Source organism: Berghia stephanieae, chromosome 11, assembly GCF_034508935.2.
Source record: "Berghia stephanieae isolate SIO BIC M18660-M18661 chromosome 11, UCSD_Bste_1.3, whole genome shotgun sequence".
NCBI lineage: Eukaryota > Metazoa > Mollusca > Gastropoda > Nudibranchia > Aeolidiidae > Berghia > Berghia stephanieae.
In genome coordinates this window covers 18,054,984-18,072,496 of record NC_088370.1, presented here as the reverse complement: position 1 = coordinate 18,072,496, position 17,513 = coordinate 18,054,984, and the positions used below count along the sequence as shown (strand labels likewise).

The 17,513-nt window shown below is 36.8% G+C and overlaps 1 protein-coding gene across 4 annotated transcripts in view; it reads right to left on the bottom strand.

Annotated features, from left to right (window-relative positions):
* Positions 1-17,513, bottom strand: part of LOC144957296 (MICOS complex subunit MIC27-like) — a 29,743-nt gene that overhangs the window by 7,028 nt on the left and 5,202 nt on the right. For 2 of the 4 annotated variants that reach the window (XM_078888405.1, XM_078888402.1), the window contains exons 2-6: positions 9,627-9,758; positions 5,631-5,762; positions 2,547-2,573; positions 880-934; positions 155-250 (exon numbers count right to left, since the gene is read on the bottom strand). In XM_078888405.1, the coding sequence (XP_078744531.1) occupies positions 155-250; positions 880-934; positions 2,547-2,573; positions 5,631-5,762; positions 9,627-9,758 (442 nt within the window). The remainder of the gene's footprint in view (positions 1-154; positions 251-879; positions 935-2,546; positions 2,574-5,630; positions 5,763-9,626; positions 9,759-17,513) is intronic. The other 2 variants (XM_078888406.1, XM_078888403.1) reach the window with 1 other exon arrangement.

The following is a 17,513-nucleotide window of genomic DNA, read 5'->3' as shown; positions in this document are numbered from 1 at the left end:
TGCTTTCTCTGACACCTTTCATACACACTTGTTCAGATCTTTACATCAACAGTCCAATTTCTTTTTCATTTAATTTTTCTCAGATTGTCAAATCGGGACAATCTTGATTGCATCAGGGCAGTTGGCTTCTATGTTACAGTTACAGTGTACTCACTCCTGAATCCTATGACAAAACCTCCTAATGAAGCCATGGTTATGACGCCCACTCTTGGCAAGTCTCCTGGGTTATTCTGCACATAGTCTAGAGTAGCTGCAATGACAAATTAATAAGCATAGAATATTTAATTAAATTCCCTTCAATTTATCCCAATCCCAAGCGTAAATATGTCTTTAGTATCTTAAAAATAACCTAAGCTTCATCCGCAATGTACCGCCATAGCAGTGAGCAATAGAAGCTTAATATTTCTCATGCATGCAGGGAAAAATGGGTAATGCCACAGTGGAGCTTGAACTTGAACGTTGGATTAAATGAGGCTGTGACAAAAGGTCGTTTTTGTGACGTTTGTCACAAAAATACTCAAATTAGTTATTGGAATACTAACGGAAAAAAGTCCTTTTTACCAGTTTCTATTGGTCAAATAACGTAAAACAAATTTTTAAAAAAGGCTATCTTGCTTCATAAGAACAGCAGAAATAGTTTCTCAAAAAGTTCAAATAAGTGTGGACAAAGATCAACTTAAGTAAATAAGAGAAACAATTTAAAAAAGAAAGGAAAGAAGTAAATTTAAAAAAAAAAAAAAAAAGGCTGATAAAATTGCAGTCAAGAAAAATACAAAATAACCTCAGAAAAAACGAAGGGTAAACAGAAATGCTTGGATTTTAGATATATATCCAATCCAATCCAATGGATATGTGTTAACACAATGACATTTGACCTACCTTTGGAATGTTCCACTCCAATAAGCGCCTTGTCTTTGACCACTTCATATCCATCCTGATAAATGGAAGCAAAAAGAAATATAATGATATTGTAGTCCCTAATGGTATATCCGGAGAGCCAGAATGTGTCCCATTCTCTGTATTGTGTAGTGGCAATTGACTGCTACCATTTCAATAGGATGCTAGTCTATCGTGTAGTACTTTCTGCCAGATCTAACATTTATTTTTCTTTCCAAATATCCCACTGTCAAATGTATTAAAATCTGATTCATCTCAGAATACAACATTTTTCAGGGTTGCCAATTCAGGAGGCAAAAATTTACTTAACTTTTATGCAAACAAATAGACAGACCGACCCCTTTCTGAGTGCTGAATTCCAGTAAAAAGACATTATGTACTTACTGTTTTCCGTTTAGCAAATAGACTGAGGGTTTATAACACACGGAATTCCGTAAATATATGCAATGTACTTTACAATGCCAAGGGAGCCTAAACAATGGTCAGTGCTGATGGTGACAAAAAGGGAAAAAGGAGGAAAATTATGAACGGGTTTCTTTACGCCACATCTTTACTTCACTAACGCCCACTTTTAGAGCAATTGAGATAGTGGGGAAGCTGCACCAGTTTGTTCCACCACTAATAAATCAAATCTCTCAAAGCAAGAAAATTTGATTGAGGAAAATGTCATTTTTTTAAAGGAGGAAATTCCTCCTCTGACACAAAAATCGCGGATTTCCGCGGATCCGAGGAAAACCACCAGCACTGACTAGTATCTCTTTGTCAGCTCCATCTGTCACTTTCAAGCTTGAGCAAAACTTGCCTGGCTATTTATTATCAATCACCATTTTTTTTCCCCAGGTATACTCATCATATCTGGTACCTGAGTTTAAAGGGGTAATTGTCATAACAATTCTTCTTGAAGGATAAACACATTCAAATGAGTGGGAGCAAAAAATCTTTTAAAAAGTGCGATTCTAAGCAAATTTTCCGAAAAATCCAGCAGCCCTTACAGTTTTTATTTTAAATGTAGAGACCCATGTTTCAGGTTTCCCCTTTATCAACAAAACACGATGAATGAAACACTAAGGACGAATGAGATATTATGTGTGAAAGGCGAAGTTAAGGTGAATAAACCATCTGTCTTCGTCTAAAAATTGAAACTTACAATTCAATACTGATATTTATTTTTTCCTTCAAGCTTCAAGCAGCAACAGTTTCACTAATCTACGAAAAGCGAGTCCAAATTTTGTTGAAACTTTGAGAAGCTTCTCATGCGATACTTTTGATGCCAGCCTCTTTTCCTTTCAGTTTCAGTGTCTGAATAATTTGTCAATATTCAAATGTGGGAAAATAAAATTGATAAAAACTAGATTTTTCCATAGTTCTTCCAAAGAACTTTCCAATAACGACCTATTGGCACAGCCTAATATGCAATTCAATCAAATGTATAACAGTGCAATAAACCAAAATTCATACAGAAAAGCATGTATTTTTTTTTACTAATCTAATCCAATTATAACAAGAATGATAATATTGTGTGAGAACTGATTACCTCTTTGGCTGGCCAAAAAACACACAAAACAAAACAAACTGTTGTCAACTGCATTCAATATACTGCAATTTAATCAACACAAATAAATTAACAATTTAAAACATATGCTCAGTACCTGGATTCCTTTCACAGTTGGTGAACCCTGCAACAAGTCATACGATTTTTCACTAATAATATTTCTTGAGCATAAAGAAGTTAATCATGTGATGTTAAATAAATGAACTAGTTTTAGCTAAAAAAAATAATATTTATTTAATAAAAATTGAGCCCAGAAAATTCCTCACTGAAATAATAACAATAACAATAATAATAATGTTGATAATAATAATGTTGATTATAATAATAATAATAATAATAATAATAATAATAATAATAATAATAATAATAATAATAATAATAATAATAATAATAATAATAATAATAATAATAATAATAATTATCATCATTATTATTATTTCTATTGATGCTATGCGCTTAGCCAAAAAGCTCACAACATTCGCTAGTCGGCTTGAACATTTATGATTAATACAGTTTGCTTATTATTTTGTGTGTATGAAACTTTGCCAGACAAAGCAGATTACTAGTAGAGTTGCCAACCAACCTCAACCATTTGAAAAGCTTTTGTCATATTCATCCCAAAATCAATGCTAATTTTCTCATATCCCCCCCCCCCCCCAAAAGTCATATTTTCGTTGTGTGCAACCATTCACAATTTAAAATTTAACATTCGCTGAACTTATGAAGACGTATGAAGCTAGTAGAGGGTAGGATAATCCTGTAATTCCTATGACAATCATCTGTCTGGCTACTCAGGTTCTGATCTCGGTGGAAACGATTGATACTTAATGACCTTTAACTATTCCACTTTCATCCTCCTCCTTCCCCCCCCCCCCCCCCCCAACCCCCTTTTTTTGTTGCAAACTGTTGACTTTTAGCATTTATCATATTTTAATCAACATTACCATATAATATATTTTGGACCTCAAAGCGTATCATAATATGAGAAATCATACTGGCTGGCAAGCCTATTGGTATCCGAAAGTCTGAGGTTCAATTCCCAGTCAGTCAACCAAGGCAGGCAATTTTTGGGATAGTTTTTCTTGGATTTTTCTTTCTGCTTTGTCTGACAGTTTTATACACACCATAGGAACCCGCTTCTAAGGAACAAAATGGAAAATTGCTTCCTTCCCTCTGGATAGACCACTGGTCCTTTGCAAGGCGATCTTGCTCTCAGACAGATATCCAACTATTGCTGGGTAGACAGTGTTGTCAAATTTTTAAAATATTAAAACATTTTAGTGCACTTTATAATACTAAATAAAGACACATAGACCTGTAAATGAGCTCTATAAAAATTGACTGAAACTCGACAAACTGAAGATTCAATTATTTTTTTAAAAATAAGGGCATCATTGGAGAGCAGAGTGATAAATACAATACATTAAAATGCTGGGTGTTATTTCTTACTGGAAGTATGACTGCCATAATTTGATGTAGAAGGAATGCTAAATAAGCATGTCATTCATATAGGTAAAGATGACTTCATCAAAGTCATATTCCTGCCTCTGGAATTTTTTTGACATGTAGAAAAATAATCACCATTATCATCTTTAACTTCTAGCCATGACCAATTGAATTTATTCCTCACATCTTTATCGATGCTAGACAAGTCTGAATTGAATTGCGATCCACGAACAGCTCAGCCATAGTTAGAACATTAGAATAATGTAGCAATGAGCAAACTTGATTTTCAATCAGTAAATGACAGAGGAGAAAAAACTTAAATAAATATGACTTCAGGCCAATACACTGAATTATTAAGTAGAAGTGAATTAGACCAAGAAGAAACTTCGGCAGGCGTAGCGGAAAAATTCAAAGAATCGAAATGAAGGTAAATCGCCACAAAACAGCAAGCTCGCTTGGGCTTGAGCAAAACAATGGCAGAAAACGTCCTGATTTGCACAGGAATTAATTAGGCTACTTACCATTGTTCCTTATAATCAGGTACTCAATCAGTGAAGAAACGATCAACCAGTTTGTTTACAACGTGAGGCAATCGAAATGTGCTTGTAGCAATTTATCCTAACTTTCGATTTGAAGGTGTCTACATAACGTACTTCTGGCATTCGCAATTTACTTTATCATAGTTTTGAGACTCGCCAGGTAAATGTGGTCAATTTTGGCTTAGATGAAACCGTGAAATTTATCGCTCGGTGGCTCAGTTAAAATTGGCTACAGTTGGGATCACGACGGGTTTGGAAAGTGAAAAAATAATTTAACGAAGGATGTGTGAAAATACCCAGGGAAGTGTTCAGACACGCCTTTTTATAAAAAGCGTCGCTTAGTCTTGGCAATATATACATCGTTAATATAAACGGTCCCGATGAGCTATGCGTAGCGCTGTGGAACACTCCTAATTACTTTACGGTCATGGACTACGATTTGTGAATTCTTTCTTTTTTTTATTTCTTTCTTTCTTTCCTTTTTTTAAATATTTGAATTTGACAAATTGACTGATTTCAGTTAATTGACTGAGAATTTACAGGTCTAAGACACAATACAACCTGATTATAAGAGGTAGATTCACAACACTTCACAATATTAACATTCACTGAATACACAATAATAATATCAAGATTAATCAGATTAAAGTTTTAGTTTATCTTATAACAAAGGTTATGCAATGGACCATGGGTTGACCGGTAAAAAGTGAGGGATCATGGGAAACCAGTCTTTTTCAGGGAAGGTTTTATGCATATTCATTAGTAGTACCAGACAGAACTAATATGGACCCATTTTCCTGTGATTCTACTAATCAGTGCTGATGATGACAAAAAGTGAAAAAGTAGGAAATTGTTGAACGCTTGCCTTTAAGGCCCATTTTTACTGCACTAAACCCCACTTTTAGAGCAATTGAGATGATAGACTATCATTGATTAGATAACTTCTGGAGAGTGGGAAACTGCACCCGTGTGTTCCACCACACATCAACTCTCTCATTGCTAGCACATTGTTTCTAGAAAATGTAATTTTAAAAGAGGAAATTCCTCCTCTGGACTCCAAAATCGCGGATTTCCGTGGATCTGAGGAAAACCATCAGCACTGATTAGCAGTACCAGACAGAACTAATACGCACCCATTTCCCTGTGATTTATGTATTCTACTAATATATTGGTAACAGATCAAGCTTATAACTCACCATAACTTGTCTGTAAATATCTGTGCCAAAGATCCTGATCTGGGTTATCTGTTTCTGTACAGCGTTGGGTTCATCCTTAGGTTCGTCTTTCACAGGCTCTGGAATTCTTTTGGCCAATTGGTACATTGGAATCTAATAACCGCAAGGTGCAAATTAAAAATTTTAAAAATATTAAGATTAATAAATGATTTAAAATAAATAAATCAGTAAATAAATACATTAAAAAAAAAAAAAGTAAAAAAAAAAAAATAAAAATAATAATAATAATAAGAATAACAACAAAAAAACAAACACACCAACAAGTATTTTTATGTGTGTAAATAAATTATAAAAGAGTGACAGGACATTTAGTCACTGTACAGTTGCCTCTGGCAATGAGAAGTTTAGAAAAACTTTTTTTAAAAAATTAATCACTACACAAGCTCACATAGTTAAATTCCAGCTTAAGCATACCTGCCTACTTGAAAATTTCAAATTCAGTAAGAAATACAAAAAATTCATCAGTAATTAATGGTCAAATTTCAGTAATACTAAAGCAAACAAAAATAATGATAGGTACACCCTTTTATATATGTAAAATAAACTTACCATGTTATATAGAGGACAGCCTGATAAAATAATATTGGGTTTTTTTTTCCTTACAAAAAGCTATCACAGCATTGATATTTTTTATTGTAGCATGCGGTAAATAATGAAAAAACATAATTATTTTTTTATTTAACATTGCGACCATTTGTATCAGTAATATTTCTTCTATTTCCGTAAGTCCGTAATTGTCTTTACACCTCCTTAACAATTACGGACGGTCCGTAATAATAGGCAGGTATGCTTAAGTAAGGGCAAAAGCAATCTGCCTCATTTTAGAAAAAAAAAGAAAAAAAGAAGGCCTTAGGGGAAGAGCCATCAACTATTCATTCACTCATGTCTCAGAATTAGTATACACTACCAATTAACAATAATCTGAAAAATATTGGTAATTTTCAAAATCATTGTTAATTTGTAGCCTCAATTACGAGAGGGTGAATAATGGTACTAGTAATAGTAGGAATTGTGTGAGTGAAGAAAGTTATTATTATCACGGGTTCCTGACATGAAGTACATTTTTAAAATTTAAGTAATTTAACGTCTTAAAATTGTACAGTACATTAATACAAAGGTGAAAATTTTAAAAAGAGTAAAAAAAAAAAAAAATTTAAAAAAAAATTTAAAAAATAAAAAAATCAATTATCTCAAACTATATTGTTATAGTTTTCACCATTTGATATCTCTGTAATAAACAAGCAATAGGTGACATCTGAATATTTTGAAAAAAGAGGAACTGTTCATGATCTATTCGCAAGCACAAAGTACCTACACAGCACTTGAAAGCATTATCTAAGGATGTAGATCAAATCCTCAAGGACTAGTCGGGGTTCCCAATAGCTCAGATGTTAGAGCACATGCTTTACACATAAAGGGACTGAGATCTATCCCGAGTGAACTCCAATTTTTTCTAGGTCTGGTAGATCTGGGAGAAAGTATTTTGCGATAGACTATCGTTTTATCCAAAGGGTAGCAAGCAATTCTTATTGTCTTGTTCATGCTATAGACAATGGGATAAACTCCGGAGCCATGGGGCTAATGGCTCTGAGTGACTACTTTCAGGGACTGGACAAAGAGTTTGAAAATCCAAAATTTATATTATTATCCAGATTGTAAGGGATATACACGGATATTTAATTTGGGGTTGGGTCAAAGGTCAAGGGTTTATCAAGAACTTATTATAAAGGAAGTAATCTTAATCCATTTAGAAGTCATAATGTCTTCAACTATTTATCTGGTTCAAGCCATATAATCCTGACTGAGTGTTACACTCACACTCCCTTAATCAGTAAGAAAAACATATGTATATATGGGAAAATGCATGGTTTAAAAGGAAAATAAACTTTTCAGGGTAATGCACGAGAAGTTCTGATTTTTCTTACTCTTCAGAGGTACATTTCACAGATTTCAGTTATCAATTACAGTGGAACCTCCCGATAACGACATGCCACAGGACCGAGTTTTTATGTCGTTATCCGGAGGTGTCGTTATTTAGAGGTTTCCAAGATGGCGGACAAAGTGGGCGTGGTAAGGCCAGCGGGACCAGTTATTAACATTGACAAAACAAACAAAACATTGGAGTGTATTCCTCTTAGAGGGTTCTTGTGCGTGTGTCTGGATGAGACTTTTAGGTGATCTGAACTGAGTACACTGATAGTGTGCTCCTGGAATCTACATCTGTTCCCTATTTAAACAATTCCCCTTTGTCTTACTTGTTCTTACGTCATTTCAATTGTAAATCTAGAATGTATTTTACTATCCAATTTTCATCCTTTTTACTGGCGCTAATATGACATAGATGTGTCACAAGCGCTGTAAAACCCTTTAAAACAAACAAAAACAGGTAATTCGGACACTGCGAGTTAGATAAAATTCCTCCTCCTCCCACAAAAACACTACTACTACTACTACTATACTACTACTACTACTACTACTACTACTACTACTACTACTACTATACTACTACTATACTACTACTATACTACTACTACTACTATTATATACTACTATTATTATTATTATTATTATTATTATTATTATTATTTATTATTCATGACTACTACTACTACTACTACTACTACTACTACTACTTCTATCACTGTCACAGTAAAGGTTGTTCACAATTATCTTATTAAATTTTATTTTATTAAGAACTGAATTCATCTCACTCCAGTTATATTTCGGTAGGCTTAGATAAACTTTACCTTCTAATATTAGATCGTCTTTCCTTTTATAGCCTTCCCTCGAATTAATTTCTAATTAGTGAATACTTTTCGTTCTACATTCTGTCACGTAGCCACTTATTATAAAAGCTGATAGGTCTAACACTCTACACTCACTTTCTCTCCACAATCTATGCCGGACGGCCAGTCGCTCTATTCCTTCTATATACTGTAAGATTTTTATCTTTTGGGACTTTGTAGATATTATATCTACACCATTAAGACGCCGGAGTTTTTAACTTTGATTGTATAATCTTCAAGGATCAAACCCGAGCCCGCTGTCAAAGGACTACACAATAACCTCTTACCAATTGCCTGGAAATGGAATTTTACGAGTCCGATCCTGTTATCAGAGGAATAGATCATCCAAGCCCATCAACTGCCTGGAAACGTAAACTTACGAACCTGACATATTATCATAAGTTACGTAAAATATTCATATCTCTATTTGTAACTGCCACGATCACTGTTTATCTCTTTTAATTAAATTTCATCATCAATTTTATTTCATTGTAAACAAATCGTTAATTGTTTTTCATTTATAGTAACTAGTAAATTCTGGGGCCTCATTCTACATATATCTTTATGCATAGTCGAGTAGCTCTTTACTCACTTGAGACCATGACAATCACCACATATCACATTTTCCAAGATTTTATGTTTACTTGCTTACACTTGCATTTATACCTTGGTTTTTATCAATGCATATCAGCCAAGATTCGTCAAAAAAACCCCCTGCGTTCTCATTGGTTTCAAAAGTTGCTTTCTCATTGGTTCAAGCAGGAATCGTTTTTATAAACTTTGGGTACTCATACTCGGTGTTTTTAGTATCAGATATCTACGAAAACTGCCGAAAATTGCCAAAATGATGTCGTTATTCGGAGGTTTTATAAAAAAGTGTGTCGTTATTTGGAGGTTTTTTTTACTGATCTTAAATAGAAAAAAAATCGGGACCACGGGTCAATGTCGTTATCAGGAGGTTGTCGCTATTCGGAGGTGTCGTAATCGGGAGGTTCCACTGTAGGTCGGTTACCTGCTTTTTTCAATGTGAGAAAAATGGTGATAAAGACTGAAAAAGGGATTCAACAGATTGACTTGTAATAGTGCTTTTCCCAAGCCTGCACTTAAATACATCATCATGGAAACCTAAAAGCAAAGAATAAAACAAAACAGCTATGAAAAGCCAACTTACATCACAAGCCCTGATGGCGTGTGTCTGCTCTTCAAGGTCTCCATCCACACTCTTGGCTAGCAGTCGGCCCGAGTAGCCAATCACAGGAACTGCAGCACCACTGATGGCAGCTAATTTTACAGCTCTAACAGTCTGAAACGTATTTACATTTTTATTTATAAGTACATGCTTCTATAGCACATTTCAAGCAAAGATGATGAAGAATGCGTCGAGATGAAAAGTGGTAGTATCAAAGTAGAGTATTTTTTAAAATCGTCTTAACTCACTCAATCCTAGAGATTTTTGCTACTTTCAAAATTGGAAAAAAATGTATTAAAATGAGCATGTATCTACATAGATAGTTTTATTCAACTACCACTAACATGCAAAAACTAAAATCATTAGCTTTGATGGTACGCCTATAATTTGTCTCAGAAAAATGTAATAAATAGGCATGGGGTAAAAGTAACCCGGGTAAACTACGGATATAGTCGGTGTTAGGGCTGAGTGAGTTAATATGCACCACTTCGATAAATGTATAATTTATAATTTATCCAATTAAGTTACACACAGAATAAAAATTAAAACTTATTTTTCAATAGAGTAGAAGAAGATAATTTCATCACACTATTTCAGTTTCCCACTTTTCAGGCCTCTTTTGAGGCTGCCAAAATTTCCCATTTAGCAACCAAAGCAATAAAAAATCAGTTTACCATGCAAGTGAATTTTTTTCCTTATATGAATCATTAAAATTCAATTATATTATATTGTAGCATCTACTTTACTGGAAACAACAAACAATGAAAGCAATGTGTAGTGAATTTTATAAATTTAATGAGTTCTCTCGTGTTTACGTTTTTGTCTGATCTGGCGTGTAGAGTAGTCTTGCAGTCAGCAGTATGTGGTAAGTCTTCGTAGTTCGTAGGAAACGGAGATCGCCACACATGCCCCCCCAAACACGGACTAGTCATCTTCGTAGTACCGAGGTCGTTTAATGGTACGTCCTGAGCGAGATAGCTTCTTAGTAGGCACTACGTTAGTATCATCAGAAGCAGTACGGGAGTTTTGTATGTTTCTGTTCGATAACTTTCTGTTCGTATTCGGTGGGCGTCCACGACGAGGTGGGGTGGCAAGGGAAACTGGTTGCGTAGAATCGACAAATGCAGGTTTAAGTCGGTCAATCGAAATCCGTTCTGCTTTGCCACCAACATCAATCAGGAATTGTTTATCTCCAGGGGTTATGACAACATAGGGACCTGTATACGGCTTCTGAAGGGGTCCTCGGTGGGTGTCAACACGGATGTAAACATATTTTGCTGACATCAAGTTCTTGGGTAAATTTGTTTGATGATAGCCGTGATGATGTGTTGGCCGTGGTGAATGAAGGGACACGTTTTGCCGAAAGGTTGCCAAAAAGTCTTTAGCGTGGAAGTCTGAAGGATGGTCGGGTATAAACTCTCCAGGGATTGTTAAAGGTTCTCCGTATACTAATTCAGCTGGAGAATGACCGATATCATCCTTAGGTGCAGTTCTTAAACCAAGCAGAACCCAAGGTAGTTCATCCACCCAATTTGGAGTTATTAGACGAGCTTTGAGGGATGATTTCAAGGACCGATGAAACCGTTCAATCATGCCGTTGGACTGAGGGTGATACGCAGTTGTGTGATGAATCTGCACACCAAGTTGACTGGCCATCTGTTTCCATAGCGTGGATGTAAATTGTGAGCCCCTGTCACTGTCAGAAGTCATATCAACAGGAATACCAAACCGCGAGATCCAATTGGAGATCAGGGCTTTTGCACATTCTTCTGTTGTTGTGGTTTGTAACGGTATTGCCTCAGGCCATCGGGTGTTCCTGTCAATTATAGTAAGGAGATGGGTGAACCCCTTGACTGAGGTAATGGTCCAACGAGGTCAATGTTTATATGTGAGAATCGCTTTCCTGGGACATGGAATGTTTCTAACGGTGCTCGTATATGTTTTTGAATTTTCGAAGATTGGCAGTTGTGACATTGCTTAACCCATGCTGACACTTCTTTCTTAAGACCATGCCAGATAAACTTCTTGCTGATAAGTCTGACTGTGGCCTTAACTCCAGGATGACTCATATTGTGAATAATTTCGAAAACTGGTCTTCTGAAGTCGGTAGGAACGATAGGTCTTGGGTAGCCCGTTGAGATGTCACAAATTAACTCTGGACCCGAGTCAACGGATGTTTTGACGATTTTGAGGCTTGTTAATGCAGTTTTGTAAGCCTGTATGTCAATGCTATTTTCTTGGGATTCCGCCATAGCTTGATAGTCGATGCCAATTGAGACTGAGTTTGTAACTGCTCTTGAGAGACAATCTGCGACAGTGTTGTTTTTTCCAGAAATGTGTCGGATGTCAGTTGTGAACTCGGATATGGCAGATAAGTGCCTTTGTTGACGAGCTGACCATGGTTCAGTTGATTTGGACATGGCATGGATTAATGGTTTATGGTCTGTAAAAATAGCGAATTGTCTCCCTTCAATGATGAAACGGAAATGACGGATGGCTAAGTGAATACCAAGCAACTCCCTATCAAAGGTACTGTATTTCTGTTCAGGTTTACGTAACTGCCTGCTGAAAAATGCCAATGGTTCCCAATTACCTTGATGATTAAGTTGTTCAAGGACAGCGCCCACAGCTTGGTCGGAGGCGTCAGACGTTAAAGCGAGGGGTGAGTTCAAGCAAGGATGGGCTAACATTGTAGCGTTACTTAGTGCATTTTTACCGTCAGTAAAGGCTTTCAACATTTCTTGCGTCCACGTAAGTGCTTGACGTTGTTTTTTGACTTTCAAAGCACTATATAGGGGTCGAAGTATTTCAGCTAGTCTCGGAATGAAACGATGGTAAAAATTCAACATCCCGAGGAACTCTTGAAGTGACTTGATGGTTTTTGGTTGTGGAAATTGTTTAACAGCCTCAATTTTTGTCGCCATTGGGACAGATCCAGAATGCGAGATGTGATGGCCAAGGAAGTTAAGAGATCTCACACCGAAAAGACATTTCTCAAGACGGATAACGAGGCCTTGGTTTCTAAGTCTTTCGAATACGATTTTGAGATGTTCCATGTGTTCTGCCTCAGTTGAACTTGCAACCAGAATGTCGTCTAAATAACAAAATACGCAGTCTAAATCTTGTAAAATGGAGTCCATTAAACGTTGGAATGCTTGTGCTGCATTTTTTAATCCAAATGGCATTCTTAAGAACTCCCAAAGGCCGAAAGGGGTTATCACTGCCGTTTTTGGGACGTCTTCTGGAGCGACTGGAATTTGGTGGTATCCTCTGACAAGGTCGATCTTCGAGAAGATGATCTTACCGTCTAAGTTTGCTGTAAAATCATGAATGTGTGGGACAGGATATCGATCTGGTATAGTAGCATCGTTAAGTCGACGAAAATCTCCGCAGGGACGCATTGTGCCATCAGCCTTGGGGACCATGTGTAATGGGGAAGCCCAAGGGCTCTTTGATTTTTGAATTATGCCCATTTTCTCCATTTCCAAAAATTCTTTTTTTGCACACAAGAGTTTTTCTGGAGCCAGGCGACGAGCACGTGCGAATACTGGGCGACCTTTGGTTGTGATGAAATGTTGCACGCCATGTTTCACAGTTGCCGTTGAAAATGTTGGTTGAAGTAGTTCTGGATAGTTATTCAATAATTTTCTGAATGTATTGCAGTTCGGCTCGAGTGGTGAGAGTTCGGCGTTTGCGCAAACTGAACTTACTGAACAAGGTACGTGCGAAAACGTTTCAGCGTCGATAAGGCGTCGACCACGAATATCCACAAGCAGATTATGATGTCGTAGAAAATCTGCTCCAAGTAGGGGACGTTTGACATCAGCTTTGATAAGTCGTGCATTGAATGAACGCGATCCAATACGTATGTTAGTTTCGAAGCATCCGTATGTTTTTATTGTAGAACCATTAGCAGCTTGTAATGCGAGATCAGAGGAACCCAAGCTTTTGTCTGGCGCAGAGGCGGGTGTGACAGATACTTGAGCTCCAGTATCTACTAAAAAACGTCGGTTTGAATTTTCATCGATGACGATGAGTTGGAGATTTTTTGATGTGGGCGCGTTGGCTGAGTAAGAATCCGGGTCGACAGCAGAATTTACTGTTGACCCGGCTTGGCGTTTCCCTGGTTCTTCTTGTTTTTCTTAAATGAATTGAAGAGTTTGCATGTTTGTGCACATCGACGGGCATTTGAACCAAACCGTTGATGGTACCAGCAGAGGGAATCTATTTCACTGGTCATGGTTGGTGTGTCAACTTCACAAGTAGTATGAGAAATTGAAAAGGAGTTAGAGTTTGAGTGAGCAGCGTAGAAAAAATTGTCAGCTTCTCTGGCAAGTGCCCTGTAATCATCCAGGTTGGACGAGTTTGCTAATGGAAGTCTGATGTTTGCTGGAAGTTGTCTTAAGAATAACTGTCTGAAGAGCAGACAGGGCTTGTGTTTGCCGAGGAGCACTAACATCCTGTCCATTAACTCAGATGGCTTTAAGTCGCCCAAACCATTCATGTTGAGTAGAGATTCCGCTCTCTCTGTTTCCGAAAGGCCGAACGCAGACAGCAGGAAGTTTTTCAGTATTTCATATTTACCTTCCTTGGGTGGTGATGATAGAATAGCAAGGGCTCTAGTTGCTGTGTCTGAGTCTAAGGCAGCCACTACATAGTAGTACTTTGTTTCACCGCTTGCTATATCGCGTAAGGCAAATTGTGCCTCGCTTTGTGCAAAACACGCTGAAGGACAAGTGGTCCAGAATGTGGGCAACTTCAATGCTACGGCGTCGATAGACATGTTTATTATTATTATGTTCTTGTGAAGAGTTGAACTGGTAAATAGTAATAATAATAATATATACCTATCTCTTAAGTTGTTTTAAGTCGGGGTCACCAATGTAGCATCTACTTTACTGGAAACAACAAACAATGAAAGCAATGTGTAGTGAATTTTATAAATTTAATGAGTTCTCTCGTGTTTACGTTTTTGTCTGATCTGGCGTGTAGAGTAGTCTTGCAGTCAGCAGTATGTGGTAAGTCTTCGTAGTTCGTAGGAAACGGAGATCGCCACAATATTGTATTTTATTTATTTACAACTCATTTTGTATTGTCACTGCTATAAGGTAAATTTGCAGCAACCAGAGGGTAAGTTCAAATAGTAAATGTTATACTTAATTTTTTCCCTCGTCTATAAGACACAAAAATCTCCATAAAAAGGCACAATTTTTGTCTCACACCCTTAATATTATATCCATCCAGTTAATGTCTATATAGTCAGGTAATCATTCACACTTTAATCAACTGATAATTTGCTTTAAACTAGAGCTTTTATATAGCGCAATATCCACTAAATGTGCTCAAAGCGCTTTACAAAGAGTCCCTAACCAAAAGCAACACGTAACACGATGTAGAATGAGATGTAACGCCTATTAGGGGATATTACAATTTGTTCCTGAAAGAAACAACGTTGTTGAGGCCATTAACTCACCTTACACCTGAGTATGGAGATAGAATATAAGAAAGGAGTCTTTTCCAAGGACTCAACTATGCGTCGAGCGAGGCTCAAACCCAGGACCATATGATCTGAAATCGAGTGTCAAACCACAAGACCACATAGCCGCACATTAAGATCCATACACCTTACACAGGGTAAGACCAGAATTACAAGATCATTGAGTGAATGCATCTCTACTGCCTAATTCAGTCCCTTGATTGGTGGCAAAATAATAATTGATTACAAGGCCAGAAACACAAGGGACTGTCATCTAAGCATTGTGGCTTGTGTGCATGACCTGGTGGTATGATTTGTGATTATCGCTGATTACTCATTCGTGGAAACCATCATGCCTCAAGAAATGATGTGTTTACATTCAAGTTATTCACTGCTGGACACAACCAAGGAGACAAATACATTCCCTTAATAGCCCCGAGTGCATCTGATCCACACCTGAATCATAATCAAGTCATTTCTAGATATTTATCATATTCATCTATTCATATTTATATTTTCATATTAACTCACTCAACCCTAACACCGAATATATCTGTAGTTTACCCGGGTTACTTTTACCCCCTGCCTATTAATTACATCTTTCTGAAACAGATTATAGGCGTAGTATCAAGGCTTTACTAATGTTTTTTTAGTTTTCGCATGTTAATGTTAATGATAGTTGAATAAAACTATGTACATGTTCAACCAATTTTGAAAAGTAGCAAAAATCTCTAGGAATAGCTAGGGGAATTAGGGTAAAATTGTGCAAATTAGTGATGAAAGCACCAAATTTGGTACAAAGTAACTTGAGACCACTATTAATCGAAGTTGATATAGAACCACATTGAGAAATTCCACTAACAGTGTAAAATCGGAAGATGAAAATCCGCCTATATGAGCTATATTAAAACAAAGGGGCGTAATCCATGAAATATTTGTTGACAAATCGCCGCTTTAAAAATATATCATTTTTAGCCCGTGTAAGCGGTTGATTATTTTGGTTTAAATAATTATCATTGTTAAAAATGTGACTTTATATGATATAGGAACAGTATGGGCCGGTAGTATAGCTTTATTATGAGAACTGGAAGGGGGGTGGTGGGAGAGGAGGAGATGGTGCTGGTGTTAGTTTTACTTGTGTTGTGTTGGTCGTCATCGTGGTAAAGATGATGGTGGGAGTAATGTTGGTGATAATGGTGATGATGATGATGATGAGGTGATATTAGTAGTGATGATGGTGATGATGATGATGTTGATGAGGTGGTGGTGTTGGTGATCTTGGTAGTGATGATGATGATGACGAAGACGATGATGAAGATGATGATCAGAATGATGTTAATGATGATGTGGTGGTGGTGGTGGTGTTGGTAGTGGTAGTGATGATCATGATGATGATGATGATGATGATGATGATGATGATGATGATAAAGTGATTATGGAGATAGTAGTATTGATAATGGTGGTGGGGATGATGATGAGGTGGTAGTGATCGTGGTAGCGGTGATGATGAAGATGATGATGATGAAGATGATGATGATGATGAGTATGATGATGATGAGGTGGTGGTGATGATAGTGGTAGTGATTATGGTGATGTTGGTAACTATTAATTTCGAAAATGAAAGACTTTCTTGGTGACGTATATTCACATTTTTAGATGATTAGAATCCAACAAAAATCATATTTATTAGACAAATGACTGTGGAACACATTTTTCTTGGGAGGCTTGAAGAGAATTCAACAGTCAACAGCAGCCTTTTCTAGTTTATCCTGATCTCTTTGAATTATTATAACGGCGCAAGATAAGCCAACACCTCGTTGTCAGCTTTTTCCATGGCAGTGTGTTAAAGAAAACCATATGTTGTCTTATTGAAGGCTAAGAATGTTTCCTTTCCTGAGGTTAGCTGTCGAGGCCTGGTAGGACCGGCTGGAGTCACCTGATTGGGTGAACATGCGACTGGGTGCAACCTCCTTCACAGCATTCTTTGCTATACATCTTGATTTGATTAATTCTGACAATCTATGGACGCTCTCTCTCTCTCTCTCTCTCTCTCTCTCTCTCTCTCTCTCTCTCTCTCTCTCTCTCTCTCTCTCTGCTCTGCTCTGTTCTATACTTGAATGTTTTATATATAGCATGACTCCAGAAAGGAGCACTTTTTGTGTAATACAACGAATAACAACTTGCAACAACCTAACAGAAAACATGAATAAACAACTCCAAACAGATGCTATATTATTAGACTTTAGTAAATCATTTGATGAAGTCAATTACCATACTCTGGCTATTAACATGCGGAGATATGGAATCATGAGTAACACACACGACTGGATAATGGATTTTCTCACTATTCGTAAACAACTGAAAGAGCAATGTCAGACTCAGCTCCAGTACTA